The sequence below is a fragment of the Mus pahari genome, chromosome X (genome assembly GCF_900095145.1).
Source record: "Mus pahari chromosome X, PAHARI_EIJ_v1.1, whole genome shotgun sequence".
Lineage (NCBI taxonomy): Eukaryota > Metazoa > Chordata > Mammalia > Rodentia > Muridae > Mus > Mus pahari.
The window spans coordinates 2,015,707-2,036,524 of record NC_034613.1 but is presented as its reverse complement, the minus strand read 5'-3'; the positions used below and the strand labels follow the sequence as shown (position 1 = coordinate 2,036,524).

The window sequence follows — 20,818 nt, the reverse complement described above, 5'->3', positions numbered from 1 at the left end:
AGATGGTTATGAGCCACCATGTGGTTGCTGGGATTTGAACTCCGGACCTTTGGAAGAGCAGTCGGGTGCTCTTACCCACTGAGCCATCTCACCAGCGGGATTTATTTTTAAAACTGATGTTCTTGGCTCAGCCTTACCAGTTCATGACCTCTTTGTGCCTCTGCTTCCCTTATAGCAAGTAGGCAACATGCTAATGGTAATCACTTTCCGTGAGTCGACAGTGAATTCACTGAAGTCATTCTCTACATTTCTTGTTGCTTGACATAGTATGCACCCAAATATTGGTACTCTTCTCAGCATCTTCCCCTCTGCTTGCCTCCCCCAACAACTCCTTCCCCAGGGTGGCTATAACCTCCATGCCCTGGCTAAGGGGGTCAGTGCTTCACTCCACACCCTTCTTGGAGACCCTTGCCCCATGTTGGAGTCCCGTGTTGTACCTTGTGCAAGGTGAGCCTGGGAGGGGACAGGGGAAAGGAGAGCCCTTACTGCCTGCTGGGAGGGGCAGTTTAGTCACATTTCTGCTTTTTCCATGCCCAGCGCCCAGACTTCCATCTCCTGGACTCTAGAAGCCCTTGAACCCTTCTGGGAGGTCTTGGAGAGACCAGGTAGGTGGGGGTGGGTGGGGGTGATCAGCACTAGGCCTGGAATGAGCTATTGGAGGCAATTCTCTTCCAGCTCTCCTCTTGCTTTCCCAGGATGGCTCGGTGGGAAGGACTGTGTGGATTTTAGGTTTTATGTCCGGGCCACGTTTTGTCTCAGAGTGTAACGGGATCCAGATTCAGGAAGTAAGGTGATCTGAGTCCCCTCTTTTCAGTTGAGACCCAGGAGGAAGATGAAGTGGAAAAAGACATGCTAGAAGAGGAGGAGGAAGGCGGCTGGGAGGCCGCTGCACTGCCCATGGATACATGGCCACTGCTCCAGAACCGCACTGGGCTGGTCTATGATGAGAGGATGATGAGCCACTGCAATGTCTGGGACAAGTATGTGCTCAGAGGGCTGGGGGTAGGTGGTGTTTGGGTCACTCTCCTCAGTCACTAAACTCTTGGCTCTGCTTCCCCCCCCCCCACCTGTTAGTCATCACCCTGAGTCACCTCAGCGCATCTTACGCATCATGTCTCACCTGGAGGAGGTGGGCCTTGCGGCTCGCTGTCTCATCCTACCTGCTCGGCCTGCCCTGGACTCTGAGCTCCTTACCTGCCACAGGTCAGACCCCGTGCTGGGGGAGGCCAGCTGTGGGACTCTAGGGAAGTTCCAGGAGTAGGGCCTAGGGCTCTCCAAGATGGGTGGAGCCACCTAGACAGGTTCACGTTCTTATGTGAGGACAAGCTGGCTACTCTTGTTCCTCTGTGTCACCAGTGCTGAGTACGTGGAGCATCTCCGCACGACAGAAAAGATGAAAACCCGGGATCTGCACCGTGAAGGTGCCAATTTTGACTCCATCTACATCTGCCCCAGCACCTTTGCCTGCGCAAAGCTGGCCACAGGCGCCGCTTGCCGCCTGGTGGAAGCAGTGCTCTCGGGAGAGGTGCGTCTTCTCTGCATGCTAGTAAAGTTTAGCTGAAGCAATGAGGTCCTGGGAACATAGAAGGAGGGGGAGCGGCTTCTCCCACTCAGGAGGCCAGAGGCAATAGGAGAGTCTGCTGGGAGGGGAACCACGGAGTGGATGGCTGAGTGGCTGGTGGACAGGAGAAAGGGAAGCCTGGGAAGGAGGAGAGTGAGAGCCAGAGGTAGCCTCCCTGCTCCTCTCTACAGGTTCTGAATGGCATTGCAGTAGTGCGCCCTCCAGGACACCATGCGGAGCCAGGGGCTGCTTGTGGTTTCTGCTTTTTCAATTCAGTAGCTGTAGCTGCTCGCCATGCCCAGGTCATTGCTGGACGTGCCCTGCGGTAAGGCCTGCCCCCCGGAGACCCCCAAAACCTGACCTTTGCAGGGATCTGGCTAGTTTCCCCATTCAGTAAGAGTTCACTGGGCAGCACTTGACTACAAAAGCCCCAGGACGGGTGTGTTAAGTGCCATGGCATCTAGATGCTTGATAAACTAGGATCCAGGGTATCATACCAGCATTCCTGATCCCTAACAGGTTATCCCAACAGAATCCATTGCTGGGCTCCTATCATTAGAAGAGTCCCTAGCCTTAATTACTTGTTCAGGCCCATAGGTTCTGGAAGCCAAGGTCGAACCTTCATTCTTAGAATAATAGCAGTGCTTTCTCATTAACTCCATGGTCCTGTTGCTCAGCAACAAATGCTTCTAAAGACCCTAGAAATCTAGCTAGCAGTGGCCCACTCCTAGGCCTAACTGTCCCAAGCTGCTAAAAAGGGGGCTATCTCCCTCCCTAGGATCCTAATCGTAGATTGGGATGTTCATCACGGTAATGGAACTCAGCACATATTTGAGGATGACCCCAGGTGAGTGATGGCACTGTGGGCAAGAGCATGGTGCGGGAGAATGCTGAAGCACCCTGCAAGGATGTTCATAGCCTCTAACCTGCTGTGGCCCCTTTCTCATCCCACCCTCTCCCTGGCAGTGTATTATACGTGTCCCTGCACCGGTATGACCGTGGCACTTTCTTCCCAATGGGGGATGAGGGTGCCAGTAGCCAAGTAGGCCGAGATGCAGGTATAGGCTTCACTGTCAACGTGCCCTGGAATGGGCCCCGCATGGGTGATGCTGATTATCTGGCTTCATGGCATCGTCTGGTACTTCCCATCGCCTATGAGGTAAGGCTCGGGTCGTTATATGACATTGGTGTATGTGGTAGCGCACATCTGCCTCCTTGACGTGTGTTTTAACTATCAGGTGACTAATCTTATGATGGCTATTGGGACAGGAGTGGTGGTGATGGTCTTAGGTATCTGTCTGCCTATGCACATATGGCTGGCTGCCTGTGAGTGGCTTATCTCTGTGACATTTTACCCGTGAACAACTGTCTTGGCTCTGTGTATATATGCGAGTGTATGCCTTCTGAATCTGTCTGCTCTTCTGAGTGCATGGCTGTAAGGGTATCCCTAAGAGATGCTGTTGTGGAATTGTGTAGAAGAGAAGTGTAAGATTAGATACATTATGGATATGTGTGTGTAATGTTACATAGTGGCTTTCATCTCCTTTCTGTGTGTGATAAGTGTGACAGTGAATGTCACTGAATGCTGCTGTCTTGTGATAGCCTAAGGAAGACTCACTGAATGTGGAAGGCCATAGTGACATTGTCACCCATACCCGTCTAAGTGGGTCCACGTGTCTATATATGAATCTCGCTGGCTGCTTTGACTCAGGGGTGGCCTGGCTGTGTGTGAGCTAAGGACAGGGCCAATGGCGCGCACGCGTGTGTGTGTGTGTGTGTGTGACTGATAATGCAGTGAGGACACAACTCTGCAAGCTTGAACGTCGGGCTCTGCTTTTACATCTGCATGTATGTGACTATGCACGGGCGACAGGGCTACCCTTTATGTGTATGTGTAGCTGCGTGCAAGTGATAGCCTGCTGTGGGCATTGTAACTGTGGTGACGGGATATGCATCATTGTGACTGTGCAGGGGTGGCTGTGTATTATCATCCCCATGAGAAACCAAGTGTAAGTGGTGGCATTTGCAGCCCTATCGATGTGAACCTGTCTGGTTGGGAGTGGAAGTGTATGACACTTTTATTTGCCTATAGTCTCTGTGTATAAAAGCCTGTATCATGTGAATGTGTGTCCCATGTTTGACCCTTGTATGTGAGAGAGAGGTTATGTCTCTGTCTCTCTGTTTCTCTTGTCACTATCTCCTGCCTTCTGAGTCTCCATGGTCTTTCTCTCTGTGAGCCATATCTACGTGATAACTCTATATCTTGCCTTCTGTCAACTTAGAGTGTCTCCCAAGAGATTTTTTTAAACCTTTATTTATGTTATGTGTGTGTGTGTGTGTGTTTTGCCCACACATATATATGTGTACCACATGTCTGCTTCATGCCTGTGGAAGCCAGAACAGGGCATCTGATCCCCTGAGACTGGAGTGAGACAGTTGTGAGCTGCCATATAGGTGCTAGGAATTGAAACCTAGTCCTGTTTCCACAGCCAGCGCTCTTAACAGCTGAGCCATCTCTCCAGCCTCTCTCCCGGTGTCTTGAGTTTCTGGCAGGTGTACTCTTGTCTCTTTCCAGGCCTGCCGTGTCTGTTTCTCCTCGTGTCCCTGTCTTCCACTCCTGCTTTTCAGATGTCGGGTCTCACATCGTCTGGGTTTTGACTTGAATTCGGATGCCTTCATTTGCCCTTGCTCTTCCCATCACTTATGGCCTCCCCAAGCCTCAGGGCATCTTCTCTTCTCTCCTTACTGCAGTTTAACCCAGAACTGGTGTTGATCTCAGCTGGCTTTGATGCTGCACAAGGGGACCCACTGGGGGGCTGCCAAGTGACGCCGGAGGGTTATGCCCACCTCACCCACCTACTGATGGGCCTTGCCGGTGGCCGTATTATTCTTATTCTAGAGGTAACTCTCTTGGTGTCCCTTCCATGGTGGGAGGGCCATTTGGAAGAGTTGGCTATATCACTTAGAACAGTTGCTAAAATCTCCTTTAAATACAGGTCTACCTGGGATAGTTGTCCCAAATGAGATTTTTTTTTTCAAGACAGGGTTTCCCTGTGTAACCCTGGCTGTCCTGGAACTCACTCTGTAGACCAGGCTGGCCTCGAACTCAGAAATCCGCCTGCTTCTGCCTCCCGAGTGCTGGGATTAAAGGCGTGCACTACCATGCCCGGCTCACAAATGAGATTTTAATAAGGATAGTAGCAGGATTAGAAACTTTCCCGAGCCCTCACTACATGTAAAGTAGGCTTCTCTGGACTTTCTTCTGTCTTATACAATTTCTTGACAAAACAGCACTGTGAGGTAAAGTCTGTTTAACTCATTTTCCGCTCAAGATCAACTAGCTGGGTGCAGTGGCACACACCTATAATCCCAGCACTTGGGAGGAAGAGGAGGAGGCAGGAGGATCAGGGTCGCCCTCAGCTACATATCAAGTTTGAGGCCAGCCTGGGCTACATGAAGTCCTGTTTCAAAAAGCCTGCCCCCATCAAAACAAATCAGGGTGTTAAGGAACAGTAACTAGCCTGAGATCACACATTTAATAATGGCAGAACTGAGTCTGGTTTCCACCATCTTCTGAATTGCTCCTAACAGGTTAGAGAGACAATTAAATTCACTGACCTTCTGTAAGGGATGGGTACTCCCTCCCCTTATACATGGGTTTCCTGATCCTACAGATGGTGCTAGCTAATCACAGAGGCATTCCTGTAAAGATGCCCTGTCTTCCTACTGTTCCGTCTTTCAGACATGAGCTTAACCCTCAGCAAGCTTGGGTGCCATTTTTCATAGACGAGGACAATAAGTCACAGAGAAAACTGACGGGCTTATAAGAAATCCTCCTTACAGTTTGCCCAGGACTGCTTATGGGAGGCTAAGGGTGGCAGTTAAGAACATCAACTAGTGTGAAGAACCAGTCGTTCGGTGGCAGAATTTGTATGGCACGTTGGGCCTAGGGTCAGTTCCATGGTAATGCTAGCAACAACGCGGACTATTTTGTCGGCCCAGGTTCAAATACCAGCACTGTTTCCTCAACTGTTGGGACCTCAGACAAGTCATCCCCTGCTCTGAATGAGCCTTGGTCTCCTTCCATGTAAAATGAGTAGAAACAGGTTTCAAGCAAGTATGAAGAAAGTCAAGTTAGGGGATCGTACAGAGAGAATATGAGTTGTTCCTATGCCAGGTCACAACAGGGCCTTTTGGGATCTGCCCTGAGCTTTGGTATGGGTCAGATCGGTGCTTTCTATGCTGTGAGGCCGGGGGCCCTTGGACATGGGAAGACAGATGCGTAGCCACTGAACACCTGTCATTGTGAGGACTGGGTTAACATGCATAAAAGGATTTAAAATCAAGTCAGGATCATAGCCAGCGATAAACGTGAGCTATCCTTTATTAATACTCTGATCTGTACTGTCATTGTTATCTTGCACGTGACAGCCACCATTTACATTCCCCCCCCAAAGCCACCTCACACAGTGACTACTGCCCTTCTTACAAATGTGTTGCAGTCATTTGTTCCTGGTACTAGCCTGCACTCTGGACTTTTAGCGCCCTAGAAAAAGGGGAACTAATTGGAGAGTCAGGATATCTAACCCTCCAAATTCCCCGATGAACCGTCATGGAACCCTTTCTTCTCCTTTACAAAGGGTGGATACAATTTGGCATCCATCTCCGAATCTATGGCTGCCTGCACCCATTCTCTCCTTGGAGACCCACCACCCCCGCTCACTTTGCTGCGACCACCACAGTCAGGAGCCCTGGCTTCAATCAGTGAGGTCATCCAAGTCCATCGCAAATACTGGTGCAGTTTGCGGTTGATGAGTAAGTAGACCGGAGATGAGGGAACCCAAAGAATGGGGGGTGGGGTTTCGACGTCAGAAAGGGGGTGGCAGCCACACTTACATGTCCTTCCCATTGTTCCAGAAATGGAAGACAAGGACGAATGCTCTAGTTCTAGGCTTGTCATCAAGAAGCTGCCCCCAACAGCCAGTCCTGTGTCAGCTAAGGGAATGACCACACCGAAAGGGAAGGTTCCCGAAGAAAGCATGAAGAAGACCATAGCAGAACTACCTGCGAAAGAGTCTACTCTAGGCCAGACTAAATCAAAGACAGCTAAGGCAGTGCTTGCTCAGGGCCAGTCCTCAGAACAAACTGCAAAGGGAACTACACTGGACCTGGCTACCTCAAAGGAGACTGTGGGAGGAGCCACGACGGACCAGTGGGCCTCAGCAGCTGCTCCGGAAAACTTTCCTAACCAGACCACCTCCGAGGAGGCTGTGGGAGAAACTGAGCCACCAGCCTCATATCCAAACAAGCAGACCACAGGGGCTTCACCTCTGCAGGGAGTCCCGGCCCAGCAGTCCCTACAGCTTGGGGTTCTCAGCGCTTTGGAGCTAAGCAGAGAAGCAGAGGTAAAGTCCACCAGATCTGGGAAGAGGGTGGAAGGGCTAAGGCCTGGGCTTTCCCAGGTACATCTTTTCCTTCTGTGTCTCTAGGAAGCCCATGACTCCGAGGAAGGCCTGCTAGGGGAAGCCGCTGGAGGTCAGGACATGAACAGCTTGATGCTGACCCAAGGATTTGGGGACTTTAATACCCAGGTGAGCTCAGGGAGTTAGGGTTATGACTTGCTTCTTGGCCATTCCTGCCTCCAGGTAGGAGCAGATGATGTCTAATGAGAAGACGGAATCCTTTCTTTACCTCATTTTTTTTCTGCCCACTCTAGGATGTATTTTATGCTGTGACCCCACTATCCTGGTGTCCCCATTTGATGGCAGTGTGCCCCATCCCTGCAGCAGGCCTAGATGTGTCCCAACCTTGTAAGACTTGTGGAACAGTCCAGGAGAACTGGGTGTGTCTGACTTGCTATCAGGTATGGAACACAAGAGGGGTATTGGGTAGAGATTGGGCCCAGCAGCAAACTTGAGCTGGTGCCAAGTGACCTGTGGTGGCAATCGCTTTCCAACCTCAGGTGTACTGCAGTCGCTATGTCAATGCCCATATGGTCTGCCACCATGAAGCCTCTGAACACCCGCTGGTCCTCAGCTGTGTTGACCTGTCTACCTGGTGTTATGTCTGTCAGAGTTATGTCCACCACGAGGTAAGCCTGGCAGGTTGTTTAACCCATGCACACTGAGCCCTGTCCCCCCTCTACCCTGTATCCCTTTTACCATTTGGTAAGGGGAGAACACTACTTTGCATGGCTGCCCCGTGGATATTTGCAGAAGGGTATAGAGTAGTCTAGGAAAGCTGCTGCTACGATGATGACAGCCTCTCTGTGGCTGAAATAGAGCCACCCTCACTTTGACCTACCTTGTCCTTCCTTCGTCCTCAGGATCTCCAAGATGTGAAGAACGCTGCCCACCAGAACAAGTTTGGGGAGGACATACCCCATTCACACTAAATCCCGGACCACACTGCCTGTTTCCCTTCTGAGGCCGAGCAGCTCAGTTCACTGCAGTTTCTACCTTGGATGAGGGTGGCTTCACTTTAACCCATCTTGAATATCCTTTGCCAGGTGCTTATTTAAGTACAAATCCTTTTCAAAGGACTCTAATGTTCAGTTTTCGATGTGCCCCTGCCCACTGACTGCTCGAGGAACACCTCTGTTCTACCCAGAAGGAGAGAGGGACAGCTTAGTAGCCCTAGAAAGGAACTGAGATCACAAGGATGACATTGAAGGAGACAACGGGGCAGTGGCAGCAGGTCTGCAGGTCTGCATATTTAATAAAATTGGAGTTGTTACAAAACCTGAAGAAAGTGTTTGTTTGTTTGTTTGTTTGGGTTTTTTGTTTTGTTTTTTTGAAAAACCCATCATTCCCAGCCAGCACAACTGAGGGAAGGAAGGAAAGAAGAAAGAAGAGGTCTTTATCAATTTAACTCTCTATCCATTGCCCACCCCACACCACCCCTCAAAAAAAAATTTAACTAAAATTGAAGTAGGCAGCCAGATTGGCTCTGCTGGAGAGTAAATAGAGTTTGTGAGCGAATGAGTGCCCAGCATAGAACTAGGAGGCTCATCAGGCATGGTGGTGCGTGCCACCATTTATCCCCTAACTTGAAAGACGAAGGCAGTTGGAGTTCAAGGCCAGCCTGGTCAGTTCTAGGCTAGTCAGAAGTACTTGGTAAAAAGAGAACTGTCAGGATGTAGCCTCCTGGGCCTGCTTCCCCATCCACCTCACTGACTGGGGAGCGTGAGGAAAGGAAGGGTTCAAATTTAACTTCAAGATCTACTGGTTCTGGGTAGCAGCCTGAGCAAAAGTGCAGTGCCTTTAACCAGAGTCAGATAACTGGAGAGCTTTGCTAGAATTTTATTCCACATCATGAAAATTGCTTTGGCTGATTAGGGATTTTGTTGATTGCCACTTTCTCATCCCAGAGATTCACCTAATCAAAAAAAAGGAGGGCATCTCCCTGACCCTTTACATAGGGTCCCATATAAATCAGGCCAACTTCAAACTCAGACCTTGTACTTTTTTTTTTTTTTTTTTGGTTTTTTTTGAGACAGGGTTTCTCTGTTTAGCCCTGGCTATCCTGGAACTCACTTTGTAGACCAGGCTGGCCTCGAACTCAGAAATCTGCCTGCCTCTGCCTCCACCTCCCAAGTGCTGGGATTAAAGGCATGTGCCACCACGCCTGGCTCATCTTTTTTTTTTTTTTTTGTATGAGTGTTTTGTCTGCATGTGTGTATTTGCACCATATACATGTCAGAAGCCACAGAGGCCAGAAGAGGATGGCAGATCCTCTGAAGCTGGAGTAGACAGCCTGGGTCCTGTGGAAAAGCAAGTGCTCTTAACCATTGAACCAGCTTTCCAGCCCTGCCCTTGCACTTCTGACCCATTTCCTTAGTGCTGGGATTGCAGGAGGTGCTACTTCAGACATTTTAGGCAGTGCCTGCATGGCAAGCACTACCAATGTCTAAACCCAGTCCAGTCCCTTTGGGACACATTACAGAGGCTCCAGTTTACATTTCATTGCTCAGAATTCTAAATTGTCATTGTCATAGCTGCAAGAGAGTCTGAGGGATTTATAACTTGCACTTCTGCTTCAGATAAGTTCTTCCTAACCTCACAAAATAGCCCTTCCTTTGCAAATGTTTCCCTTCAGGATGCACCCAACCTACCCCCATAGATACCCAGAAACCCAAGTGAAGTTGTATAAATTCCCTGGATCAAAAAAATACTCACAAAATGGTTTCCAAAATGTGGCCTTCCAGATCAAATCCTGACACAGCACTATACACTCCAAAGTGGGGTCTTCCAGGTTAAATCCTGACACAGTGCTATACACAAATGGCCCAAGCGGAACCAACCCTACTGCAGTTCAGGGGAAGGAGGGGCGGGGCAGAGGGGGGTGTGCTGTGTAGAGAGGGGCAGGTGGAGGTCCCGCCCACATTTGCTCTTACATTGTGCGATGGGTGAGGGGAAAGGCGAGCAGGGTGGGGGTGGGGGGTCAGGGGTCGGGCAGGTGGGAGGGGGAAGCTCTCATATCTCCGCCCTCTGCTGCCGCTGGGGGTAGGGAGCATCCTAACCCCCAACTGTCCAGTCAGATCCGCCTGCTGCCCCTCAGCAGACTGCTACTCCTAGGGACACAGGTAAGCAGCGGGGCTCTGGCATTCCTTGGGTCAGACATCTTTCTCAGCGCGGGATTCCAGGGGCAGGGGCGCCGCTTTTCCCATCCCTGCCTCATGCGGGGAGTGAGCCTTGCACTCGGTTCACTTAATTGAGTGCTAGCGCTGAGCGGGAAGCCGACTTTCTTGAGGTAGGAAGACGAGAAAGGAGCACTCGGGCCACCGGTCTAACTTGCGTCTGAAGTGGAACACAGGAACAGGTTAGGGTTCCCCTTCCCCTTCTCCAACCCTGAGCTTTACACCTGACTCTGACACGGAAAAGCGTAGAGACCAGGCGAGCTGTCCAAGCGAATCCCAAGGAGGCTACAGGGTCTCTTATTTGGAGCGACTCCGTACCCTTCCCTCACACTTTGACCCTCTGTGCCCAGTCGGCTTCTGCGTGCCTTCCTGGGCTCCTGCCTTCCTGGGTCAGAGATGCAAGCCCAGAAGACTGATTCAAGCCGCTCAAAACCGCAAGGTCCCTTGAGCTCTTTGGGGGTGCTCCACATAGTTAGGGGCTCTGTAACGAGCAGAAAGCTGAGGTGCCTTTTTGTGGTGTCCGTACCATGCCCGCCTGGAGCCGGTCCCCGTTTAGTGCGGCCATACCGAGGGCTCACCTCAGCCTCTCCCTCACCGCCAGTACCTTAGGGAGGCGACCTTCTTATATTTATCGCCACCTCCCATCACAGCGTTCCCCACATTTGCTGCTGCTCTAGTCCCAAATTTAAGAGTCCTTTGAATCTTGAAAGGGAGCTGTTCGGTTCCACTTATCGGAATCTGACCTTTCTCTCCTTTTCAGCGGCTCTACTGCCACCCGCGACCCGCCCTTGGATTCTTTCACTACCAGGGGCCTTCCCACCGAGGTCATCCCAGTTCTTTCTCTGATCGAGCCTCCACAGAGGATCTATGTCCCCAAACACTGGGGTACTCCAAAGTTCTTCTCTCCTCACCCCTGTGCGGGCAAGCACTCTCGGTGGCCCTTTCAGAGGATCCCTCCACCTGAGACCTTCCCCCACCCCCATCCCCACCCCCGCCATGCCTCACTATCCTAAACTCTGCCGAATCTCCTCAGGACCCCTGGAACCCACTACCTGCCCCTGAACTGTGGCTCCTCCCTCCGAGCCCCTTCCCTTTTCTAGTAAAAACAGGATATAGAGGTGCATCCAGTGAGTTAATGACTTGCTAGTAAAGCTAACACAAATTGAGCACCTGCTGTGTGCCTAACCCTCTTCTACTATGCAAGATAATTTGCTTACTTATCATATTTATTGTCTCTCTTTTCAACCAGAATCTCTCTTGAAGGCCCCTAGAGTTGAGTCTGTTTTGTTCTGGGCCGCATACAGGGAGAGTTTTTAGAAAGTTAGCTAAGATTAAATAATAAAATACCTAACTTTGAGAACTTGTTATCTGGTGCCAAACAACGTGAGATTATAGAGTGTGGAATAGAACATAAAAATGTAGAAAGCAATACGTTCACAGCAGTTGCGACTGGTTTTGTTGAGGGCGGGGTTGTTTTGAGGTTTTAGTTGCTATTGTTGGTTTGGGTTTTTTGAGTAAAGGTCTCAGTATGTAGCCCTGGCTGGCCTGCAACCCACAGAGATTCACCTACCTCTGCTGGAATAAACCTGTGCATGACCATGGAATCTAGCAAAAGAACTTAGGTTATTATAATCGTTATTATCATTATTATATTTAATATTTTAATTTATTTAGTATCTTTATCATTATTACCCACTGAGCCATCTTGCTGGTCCCAAGCCTGATGTTAACTCGTTAACTCGGACTGAGGACTGAAACCGGAACTCCATGCAGGCTAGATAAGCGGTCGAGATAAGTTCCACACCTCAGTCTTGCTTTACCTTTTGTGTCTCTCCACGTCCCTGCTCGGAAGAGGTGGTTACTAGACTGTCTGATTTGGTTTGCTTTTTTTCCCCCTTTGAGATAGGATCTGGCCTCCAACTTGTTATGTAACCAAGGGTGACCTTGAACTTCTGATCTTTCCTCCCTAACCTGAATCCTGGAACTATAGATATGAGCTACCCAGCTGTTTTTGAGGCGCTGAGAATCGAACTCAGGGCTCCATGCATACATCTTCAGCCTTGATTTATTATCTTTCTACATAATTCTTTTAGGACAGAAACCCCTTGGGTGAGAAAGTTCCAAGCAGCCAATCACCAGACAGGCACTACTGTGCCAAGTTGGAGTTCAAAAACCAAATCTCACTCTCCTTGTGCAGTGGAGATGCTAAGGGATTTAGAGATGCTTTTCCAGGGGATAATGATGTTTAAAAATTTAAAAACTTCCTCCAATTCGGCTATAGTGATAGTTACACAACTCATGAACATCCACAGTTCACCGAATCACACATCCTAACAGGGTGGACTTCATAGGATTCATGTTCATATCAATGGGAGCACTTGAAAAATCCCAGGACAGGCAAGATGGTTCAGAGATAAAGGTGTTTGCCACCAAACCCGACTCCCCTACTACCCTAGAAGGGAACCTACTACCATAGGTTGTCCTTTGACCTCCATACAAATGCTATGGTGCACTTACACAACCCCACCCCTGGAAGGGTTAAGTTGCCCTCATCAACCCAAATCTAACCCTCCCATGTGCAAAATACATGCAATTTAAAAGTTATTTGTCATTTAAAAGGAGTGCGTGAAAAAAAAAAAAATAGCCCTGCTTAGTGCTGAAGGAGTAGCTTAATGCTAGAGGTTGGGGGTTTGATCGCTAGGCTTGTCAAAGGAAAAACTGCGCTCTAGCTCTAAAGGAAAGAAGAGGGTGGGGGGGGCTTGGTGGCACACACCTGTAATTCTAGCTCTGGGAAGGCAGAAGCAGGGGGATTGCTGAAACTTTAAGGTTAACCTGACCTGCAGGACAAGCAAGCCAGAGCTCCAGGTTAAGACCTTGTCCCCACCCCACCACCACCAAAATAAGGAGAGAAGGGTATTTACTTAACCATGTTGATTCAATGGCACCTGGGGTCTCCTTTCTTCCAACCAGTCTCACCTGATGTCTCTTTCTCAGCACCTGCTCTTTACACCTCTTCCTGGAGCTGCTGGGGAATGGCGTTGTCCACAAAGTCTAGCATCTTGGACCTGAGCTCTGGCACCCCATGCACCAGATCCCCAGAGGAAAGTCACGAGGCTTGGGCACAGTGCAAAGATGCTGGCAGGCAGCTACCCGAGTACAAGGCAGTGGTGGTGGGTGCAAGTGGTGTTGGTAAAAGTGCTCTCACCATCCAGATGACTCACCACTGCTTCGTGAAAGACCATGACCCCACTATCCAGGATTCCTACTGGAAGGAAGTGGCCAGGGACAGTGGAGGCTACATTCTAAATGTGCTGGATACATCTGGGCAGGATATTCACCGGGCTCTGCGTGACCAGTGCTTGGCAGCTGGTGATGGTGTGCTGGGCGTCTTTGCTCTTGACGACCCCTCGTCTCTGGACCAGTTGCAGCAGATATGGTCTACCTGGACCCCTCACCACAAGCAGCCTCTGGTACTAGTGGGCAATAAGTGTGACCTGGTGACTGCTGCTGGAGATGCTCATGCTGCCGCAGCCCTCCTTGCTCACAAGTTGGAAGCCCCCTTAGTGAAGACCTCAGCCAAGACTCGCCAAGGTGTGGAGGAAGCCTTTGCCCTGCTTGTCCATGAGATTCAGAGGGCCCAGGAGGCTGTGGCTGAATCAAGCAAGAATACCCGACACCAGAAAGCTGTGTGTAGCTGTGGCTGCTCTGTAGCCTGAAGATCTTTGTCAAACAAATTGACCCTTGTCTCATGTCAAGGTGAAAATTCTCTTGTAATAAGATTCCCCTCTCCGACCAAGTTACCAGGGACATTTTTTGTTTGGTTGGTTTGTTTTGGGTTTTTTTTTTTTTGCATTTTTTATTAGATATTTTCTTTATTTACATTTCAAATACTATCCCGAAAGTTCCCTATACCCTCCCCCCGCCCTGTTCCCCTACCCACCCACTCCCTCTTCTTGACCCTGGCATTCCCCTGTACTAGGGCATATAAAGTTTGCAATACCAAGGGGCCTCTCTTCCCAATGATGGCCAAATAGGCCATCTTCTGCTACATATGCAGCTAGAGACATGAGCTCAGGGGGTACTGGTTAGTTCATATTGTTGTTCCTCCTATAGGGTTGCAGCCCCCTTCAGTTCCTTGGGTACTTTCTCTAGCTCCTCCACTGGGGGCCCTGTGTTCCATCCAATAGCTGACTGTGAGCATCCACTTCTGTTCCACTGACATCTTTTTATTGTCATTTGGTGAGGAGTTACGTGGTAATGTGGGACATCCCTCATTGACTGTGTTTTATGAAATTCTATACAAAGTTAAATAAATGTTCTCAGGATTCAAAGGTTCCTTTATACTAAATTTTTGTCTTTCTTTTCTTCCTTCTTTCCTTTTCTGGAGACAGGTTCTTACTAGGTAGCCTTGCTGGAAATTCAAGAGATCTTCCAGGATAGCCAGAGCTACAATAGTGAGACTGCTTCCAAAAGGAAGGCAAAGTTGAAAACTCAGCAGTTAGGTTTTTTTGTTTTTTGTTTTTTTGAAATAAGAGTTTCTCCAGGTAACTGCCCTGGAACTCACTTTGTAGATTAGATTAATCTGGCCTTTAAGGCACAGAGATTGACCTGCCACTGCCTCCAGTGTGCTGGGATTAAAAAGACATGTGCCACCGGGCCCAACAGCAGTTAAGAATATTTTTAAAAAGAAAGAACCATGCCGGGCATAGTGGCACAAGCCTTTAATCCCAGCACTTGGGAGGCTGAGGCAGGCAGATTTCTGAGTTCGAGGCCAGCCTGGTCTACAGAGNGANACCCTGTCTCGAAAAAAAAAAAAAAAAACAACAACAAAAGAAAAGAGCCAAGTGTGGCAGTCACCTTTAATCCCAGCTCTCAGGGAAGCAGGCAGGCAGATGAATCTCTGAGTCTGAGGCTAGCCTGGTGTACCGAGTGAGTTTCAGGACAGCCAGGGCTACATAGTAAGACGGGGTATCAATTATTTTTAAATAGGGGGGGACCTTGAGAAACTGCCCAACCGTGCTTTGGATACACCTCAAAAAATCCAAAACAACCTTCTTCCTTGTCCAACACAAGACAGTGACAGGAAGGGTAAGAAAAGACTATGAAGTGCAAAACTTTGCACATACTGAGGACAGCACAAGTGGCAAAGGCCATGGTTGGAGTGAATATCCAGAGCCCTGTGTAAGCAGAGCTTGGCAGTTGCTGACACCGTGCTGGATGTCTGTGATCCACCTGGAGCCCTCACAACAAGCCTGGTCCCGGCAGACCACGAGTGAAGCCATAGCCCCTTGGCCTAGTGCCATGGACCCCCTGGCAGATGCTGAAAGTGACCTCAGAACCTCCCAGGGAACCCGCCTCGGTGAAGCCTAGAAGGGTAGGCCAGGCACCTGGTGAGACCTGCAGAGCACAGAGGAAGCAGGCATGTATTTCTTAACAGTACAGGCTCCAAAAATTTACTGTGCTGTCCTCCAAGGACAGCCACTATCCCATGACCATTGTCACCCAGCCCACCGGCCCCCTAGTACAGGGCGCTCAGACAAACAGCTGCTATAGATGGCATTTATTGAGGGCTCAGGGGATGGGAGGTTGCCAGGGTAAGCAGCCTTGGACGTGCTGGCAGGGAGTCAGGGTTGCTGGGGCGCTCCTGGGTTCCAGGGCGTGCAGGATGCAGCAGCGCTCAGGGAGGCAGGAGGCGGCGTGCAGGCGCCTGGGGCGAGGGGTTCTCTAGGCGTTTGACGCGTAGCAGAGCCCCCAGTACGTTCTCAGGTGGCACCTCGGGACCCAAATCCTGGTCCACAGATCGGCGGAGGCGGCGCGGGGCAGGAGCAGCCTCTGGTTCCGAACTTCCGGTGAGGATTCGCCCTAGCAAGTACCTGCAAGGAGAGCGGAATGCAGTCAGGATGTATTTGTCATCGCTGTGGTTCAGAACCCGGACAAGGCAACTTTCTAATTCCGTATGGCTTGTAACCCTCACTCGAGCCTGAGGAACTCACCACTACTTTCCAAGGAAGTCAGAGGTCCCGACCTTCCATTCCAGAAACTGTCTGCCACGAAGACCACTTCCTGTAGAAACCGATCCACCACCACCCCGGGGAGCCCTTACTCCTGCATTGTCCCACCAGTCAGGGGTCCATGGGCTTCCGTCCCCTTGTACTCAGGACCCGCGACCTCACTTCTCAGGCTCCAGCTTTGGTGATTTTACCCCCGGTGCATGAAGCAGATCCTGCAGCCCTCCGCCCTTGCCCTCCCTCCCCCTTGGTGCCCGCACCTTAGCAGCTCAGGGTCCACGTCAGGAGTCTCGTCGCCTGCATCCTCGACGTCTGGGCCGGTGGGGCCATCGTCATACACTGGGGGCCGGGGTCGCGGCGCAGCGGCAGGGGCGGGGACAAGTTGGGCTGCCAGGGCGGCCGGGTCTAGGCGAGCTCGGAGCAGAGCACGGGCGAGCTGTGCAGCCGGAGCGTCCGGGTCATCGTCCGGGGCCAAGGGCGGGTCCGAGGCACGCGGGGAGCCCCAGGCGCGCAGCAGCTGCGCCAGGACACGCGCCTGCTGATCCTCAGCCTCCTGCGCCTCGGCACGCGCGCGTTCCTGTCTCTCGGCCTCCAGCAGGTGCGCCAGCGCCCGCGCCAGCTCCTGCACTGCACCCGCCGCCTCTCCTCGGGGCACGGCCCGACGCAAGCGGAGGGGAGTGCTCGTCTCAACCAAGGGCGCGGATGCTGCGCTCAGACTGCGGGGCTCCTATGAGAAGATGGGGTGGAGGAAAAAAATATCGTTGTTGTCTGGCCAGAGATGCCCAACTAGGGGTGGGGCTCCATGGATTTTCAATGACCACCTCATTCACTGGGCCCCTCCAAAATTCCTATCGTGTCTAAGGTCCCGGGAAACCCCTAAATATCTCCAAGGGCACTTCAGACCACTAGAACACCTCTAGGATTCACACAATCTCAAAACTTGTCCTGAATTCTCTGGATGCTATGTTGTTAACCTTAGTTTCTTTTCTCCTCTTCATTTTTTTTGGGGGGGAGTGGGTGGGTGGGTGAGGCAGGTGCCAGGTTTGGAATAACACTATAACATTTCGCTGTTGGAAATTAAATTTGCAAAAATAAGTCAGGTGTGTGGGGGAGCGGGGTTAACGCCTTTAATTCCCAGCCTACGCAGGCAGATCCCCGAGTTTCACGCCAGCCTCCTCTACAAAGGGAGTTCCAGGGCAGCCTGGGCCACACAGAGAAATCCTATCTCGAGAAACAAAACAAAATTTTTTTTGCAAAAATCATTTTGAAAGGGAAATTGCCTGTGTCTCAAAAGAAGAATGAGTTGGGTGTTACAGTCAGCCTACAGGATGTAAATTCTTGAAACATCACAGCAGCATCTTATAACAGCATAAAAGTAGGGGGTGGGGTGAAGGAAAGAACAGCACGGAAATAAACAATGACTTAGTAGGATACTCATGATACACACATAGGAGATGCTAATGTGCATCAATAAATTAACTACAACTGTACACTTCAATATAAATGAATCTCACACACAAAGGCAAATTCTAGAATCCCACTGCAGATGACCTAAGTCTATCAAAGCCAAGGACTTCTTAGTGACCCCTAGTGACCATCAGGAAGCAGATGCCTAGCTTGATTTCATTTCTCGTATGTTCCAGAAGCAGGAGGAAACAATGGGTCGTTTAAAGATGAGCTGCAAAGCAAAGTAAGGACTCAATGGGTGGAAAATAGAAGGTAATGCCTATGGAGGGGTCGAGGCTATCAAATGGGTTTTAAAATCCTCCTCTGAGCTCTCAACAGCTTTGAAGAGGTAGAGGAGCAAGCTGCTCCATGTACCCTTAATCAGCACCCACCACCCTCAGCGCTGGGGAAATCGCCCACCAGCAATCCCTACACACACACACACACACACACACACACACACACACACAGAGCCCTTAAAATGTCACACATGCAACCCAACACTGCCATATCCACTGCGAGAAGTGGTCTTTTCTTCGTGCCTGTGTGTACATTCCTGTTGGCGAAATGATCTTCAGTTACTCTATCTGACCCAACCAAGGACATGCATCATCTTTAAAAACACAATGCAGAGACATCATGGCTTCTTTCCCTGCAATGACACAGCTCCACAAAGAAGGAAAAAAAGGAAACTGTCTCGTGGATGCACGTAGAAGAACCCAAACCACCATGAAATATGTACCCCAAGGTACAAGGACCACTCCTTCCAAAATGAAAACAAACGAACACAGAAACACACAAGTACACAGAAAGATACGCCCATATACTACGTCACCACCCATAAGAATTCACAAATATACACACGGTACCACTGAAAAAGCAACCAGGCCCGCAAAAAGTCAACCAGAAGCATTCCCAGTATTGTAGGGCGTTCAGGGGCAGTCAAACCAAAGGTCACACTGAAAGAAAACAATGCCTATACACTTCGGTCATCACATCACAGGCTTAGATATCTTTTCTGAATACACCCTAGTGTCACGGACAGCTCCACAGGCCACCCGTGGATCGAGATCAAACCAGGCCCCGGATGCTGAGGGATGGGCAGGGAGCCCTGAACAACACCATCCTCACATCCTGAAACTGCGCCTGGCCTGCGGGGGGGGGGGCTGTCAGCTGCAGCCCAGGCCACCCTAGCCAAGCCCTAAGCGCATACCTGCGAAAATACCTCATTAACACTTTCCCCCCATCTTCCTCCCCACCCCACCCCCACCCCCTGCTGACTGAGGTCGCACCTTCACGGGCCTCGCTGACAGGGTGGGGGGCAGTCTCAGAAGGCCCAAGAGCAGCAGCACCAAAATGCCGACGCCCCCGGCCCTCGGCCCGCAGAGCAGCGGCGACCCCGCCATGCTGCCCCAACGAGCCGGGCTCCGGACGGGCGGACTGGCTGTCAAGTGCGCAGCGATGGGTATTAGGCACAGCAGCGGCGCTCTGCGGCTGCGCACATCCAGGAGCCTGCCCCCCCCCCCGCGGCCCCCGGTCCCCCCACCCTACTCCGTCTCCTACTGTACGCAGGCGCAGAATTAGGGCTCTGGCCTTCTCTTCATCCTGCGCATCGCCATGGAGATGTCCAAGGGGTAAAGTGGAGAACAGAAGTCTGCACTGGCGGTTGCCATGGCAGTATAAGGGCAGTTGCTAGGGCAATAGACCTTGCTGTTGAATTACCAGACAGACAAGGGAAATTGACTCAGTGGGCTGAAATAAGGCTCTGGTCTCTGTCCTTGGGGAGACAACAGACTATACTCTTGTTTGATGGATAAACAATTACTGGCTGCATGCTGTGGACCACGATGTTCACAGAGAAATGAACCCAGATGACATGGCCATGGGCAGCTCAGTTCATATTGCTATGGATTAGCCTCATGCCAGAATAAAGCTATTACTAGCAACCTCAGAATGACACTTAAAGATCTACAGGCGTGATGTTGAGTAGGAGCTTACGAAATGCACCTCTTTCTCTCACTATGCTTTCGTTCCCACAGGTATGCTGTGGCAATTGTGCACCCTTACTCACACACAACAAATATGTAAATATGTTTTTTTTAAAAATGATACAACAAAAGGTTGAAAGAGCCAGGCCTGGTGGCATAGGCTTGCCATCCCCAACCACTTGGGAGGCTAAGGGAGAAGGTTCTCAAGTTCAAGGCCTGTCTGGACTACATATAGTTCAACAGTCTAGGGATGTAGTTCACCTGGTACAGTTTTTGCCTAGCATATACAAAGCCCTAGGTTTGATTCTGGGCAGCCCATAAACTGGGTGTGGCAGTGCAGCCCTCATCTATGATGTAGCCTTCTTTTTTCTTTTGAACAGTTCTCTACATAGCCCTATGGCTGTCCAAGAACTTACTATGTAGTCCAGGCTAGCCTTGAACTGACAGAGATGTGCAGGTCTGCCTCCTGAGGGCAGGGATTAAAGGCATAAAACTCTGTGCCCCACACAAAAAGCAGGCTCTAGACCAGCATAAACACACAAATAGTTTAAGGCCAGCCTGTACGATGTAATGAGATCCTATCGCAAAATCAAAAGTGAAAAGGGGGATTTAAGTGGGTAGCTCCATCATAGGGCTCTTGCCTAGCACGAATCCCCAGTGGGAAGGGGGCTGGAGAGAGAAGCCCAAGCTCTGTGGTAAAGCATAAACAAGAGTTCCATGCCACCGCCATAGGAAGAGACAAAACGCCCCCAACCCAGGTATGGTTGACACATTCCTGCAACCTTGGCACCAGGAGGCAGAGGCAGGAGGATCATAAGTTTAAGGTCAGCTTGGGCCACACAGGGAGTTCAAAGGCAGCCAAGGATATATCTAGCAGCTAGATAATGTCTCAGTCAGGAGAGGTAGAATGGGGTAGAGATTATCATAGAGCACGTTCATGCTTGGAGTTCATGCCATAAAAATAGAAATAAAAACAAAAATAAAATAAACCATCAGCTGGGCATGCTATCACTGGCCTTTAATCCCAGCACTCAGAATGCAGAAGCAGGCAGATCTCTGCTGAGTTCCTGGTCAACCTGGTTTACACAGAAAGTTCCAAAGTAGTCTGGGCTGCAAAGAGAAACCATGTTCTTAAAGAACAACCAAACAACAACCACAAGAACCCAAAACACTGGAC

The 20,818-nt window shown here is 50.4% G+C and overlaps 3 protein-coding genes across 6 annotated transcripts in view; 2 read left to right on the top strand and 1 right to left on the bottom strand.

The window, feature by feature from the left end:
* The window catches only part of Hdac6 (histone deacetylase 6), an 18,438-nt gene extending 10,131 nt beyond the window's left edge, over positions 1–8,307 (top strand). For all 4 annotated transcript variants that reach the window (XM_029534361.1, XM_021187295.1, XM_021187296.1 and 1 more), the window contains exons 15-29: positions 341–447; positions 538–605; positions 815–980; positions 1,075–1,203; positions 1,357–1,525; positions 1,753–1,886; positions 2,340–2,408; positions 2,528–2,720; positions 4,313–4,462; positions 6,202–6,376; positions 6,479–6,966; positions 7,051–7,152; positions 7,278–7,424; positions 7,524–7,652; positions 7,887–8,307. In XM_029534361.1, coding sequence (XP_029390221.1) covers positions 341–447; positions 538–605; positions 815–980; positions 1,075–1,203; positions 1,357–1,525; positions 1,753–1,886; positions 2,340–2,408; positions 2,528–2,720; positions 4,313–4,462; positions 6,202–6,376; positions 6,479–6,966; positions 7,051–7,152; positions 7,278–7,424; positions 7,524–7,652; positions 7,887–7,955 — 2,295 coding nt within the window. In that variant the 3' untranslated portion in view covers positions 7,956–8,307. The remainder of the gene's footprint in view (positions 1–340; positions 448–537; positions 606–814; positions 981–1,074; positions 1,204–1,356; positions 1,526–1,752; positions 1,887–2,339; positions 2,409–2,527; positions 2,721–4,312; positions 4,463–6,201; positions 6,377–6,478; positions 6,967–7,050; positions 7,153–7,277; positions 7,425–7,523; positions 7,653–7,886) is intronic.
* A 1,789-nt stretch (positions 8,308–10,096) lies between these two features.
* On the top strand, positions 10,097–14,002 carry Eras (ES cell expressed Ras). Its single transcript, XM_021187260.1, has 2 exons — positions 10,097–10,145; positions 13,194–14,002. The coding sequence occupies exon 2, from the start codon at positions 13,232–13,234 to the stop codon at positions 13,913–13,915; it is 684 nt and encodes a 227-aa protein (XP_021042919.1). The 5' UTR covers positions 10,097–10,145; positions 13,194–13,231; the 3' UTR covers positions 13,916–14,002.
* Positions 14,003–15,744: 1,742 nt separating this feature from the next.
* Pcsk1n (proprotein convertase subtilisin/kexin type 1 inhibitor) lies at positions 15,745–19,162 on the bottom strand. Its single transcript, XM_021188306.1, has 3 exons — positions 18,946–19,162; positions 16,468–16,934; positions 15,745–16,072 (listed from the first exon to the last, which is right to left on the bottom strand). The coding sequence occupies exons 1-3, from the start codon at positions 19,057–19,059 to the stop codon at positions 15,877–15,879; spliced, it is 777 nt and encodes a 258-aa protein (XP_021043965.1). The 5' UTR covers positions 19,060–19,162; the 3' UTR covers positions 15,745–15,876.
* Positions 19,163–20,818: the final 1,656 nt, after the last annotated feature.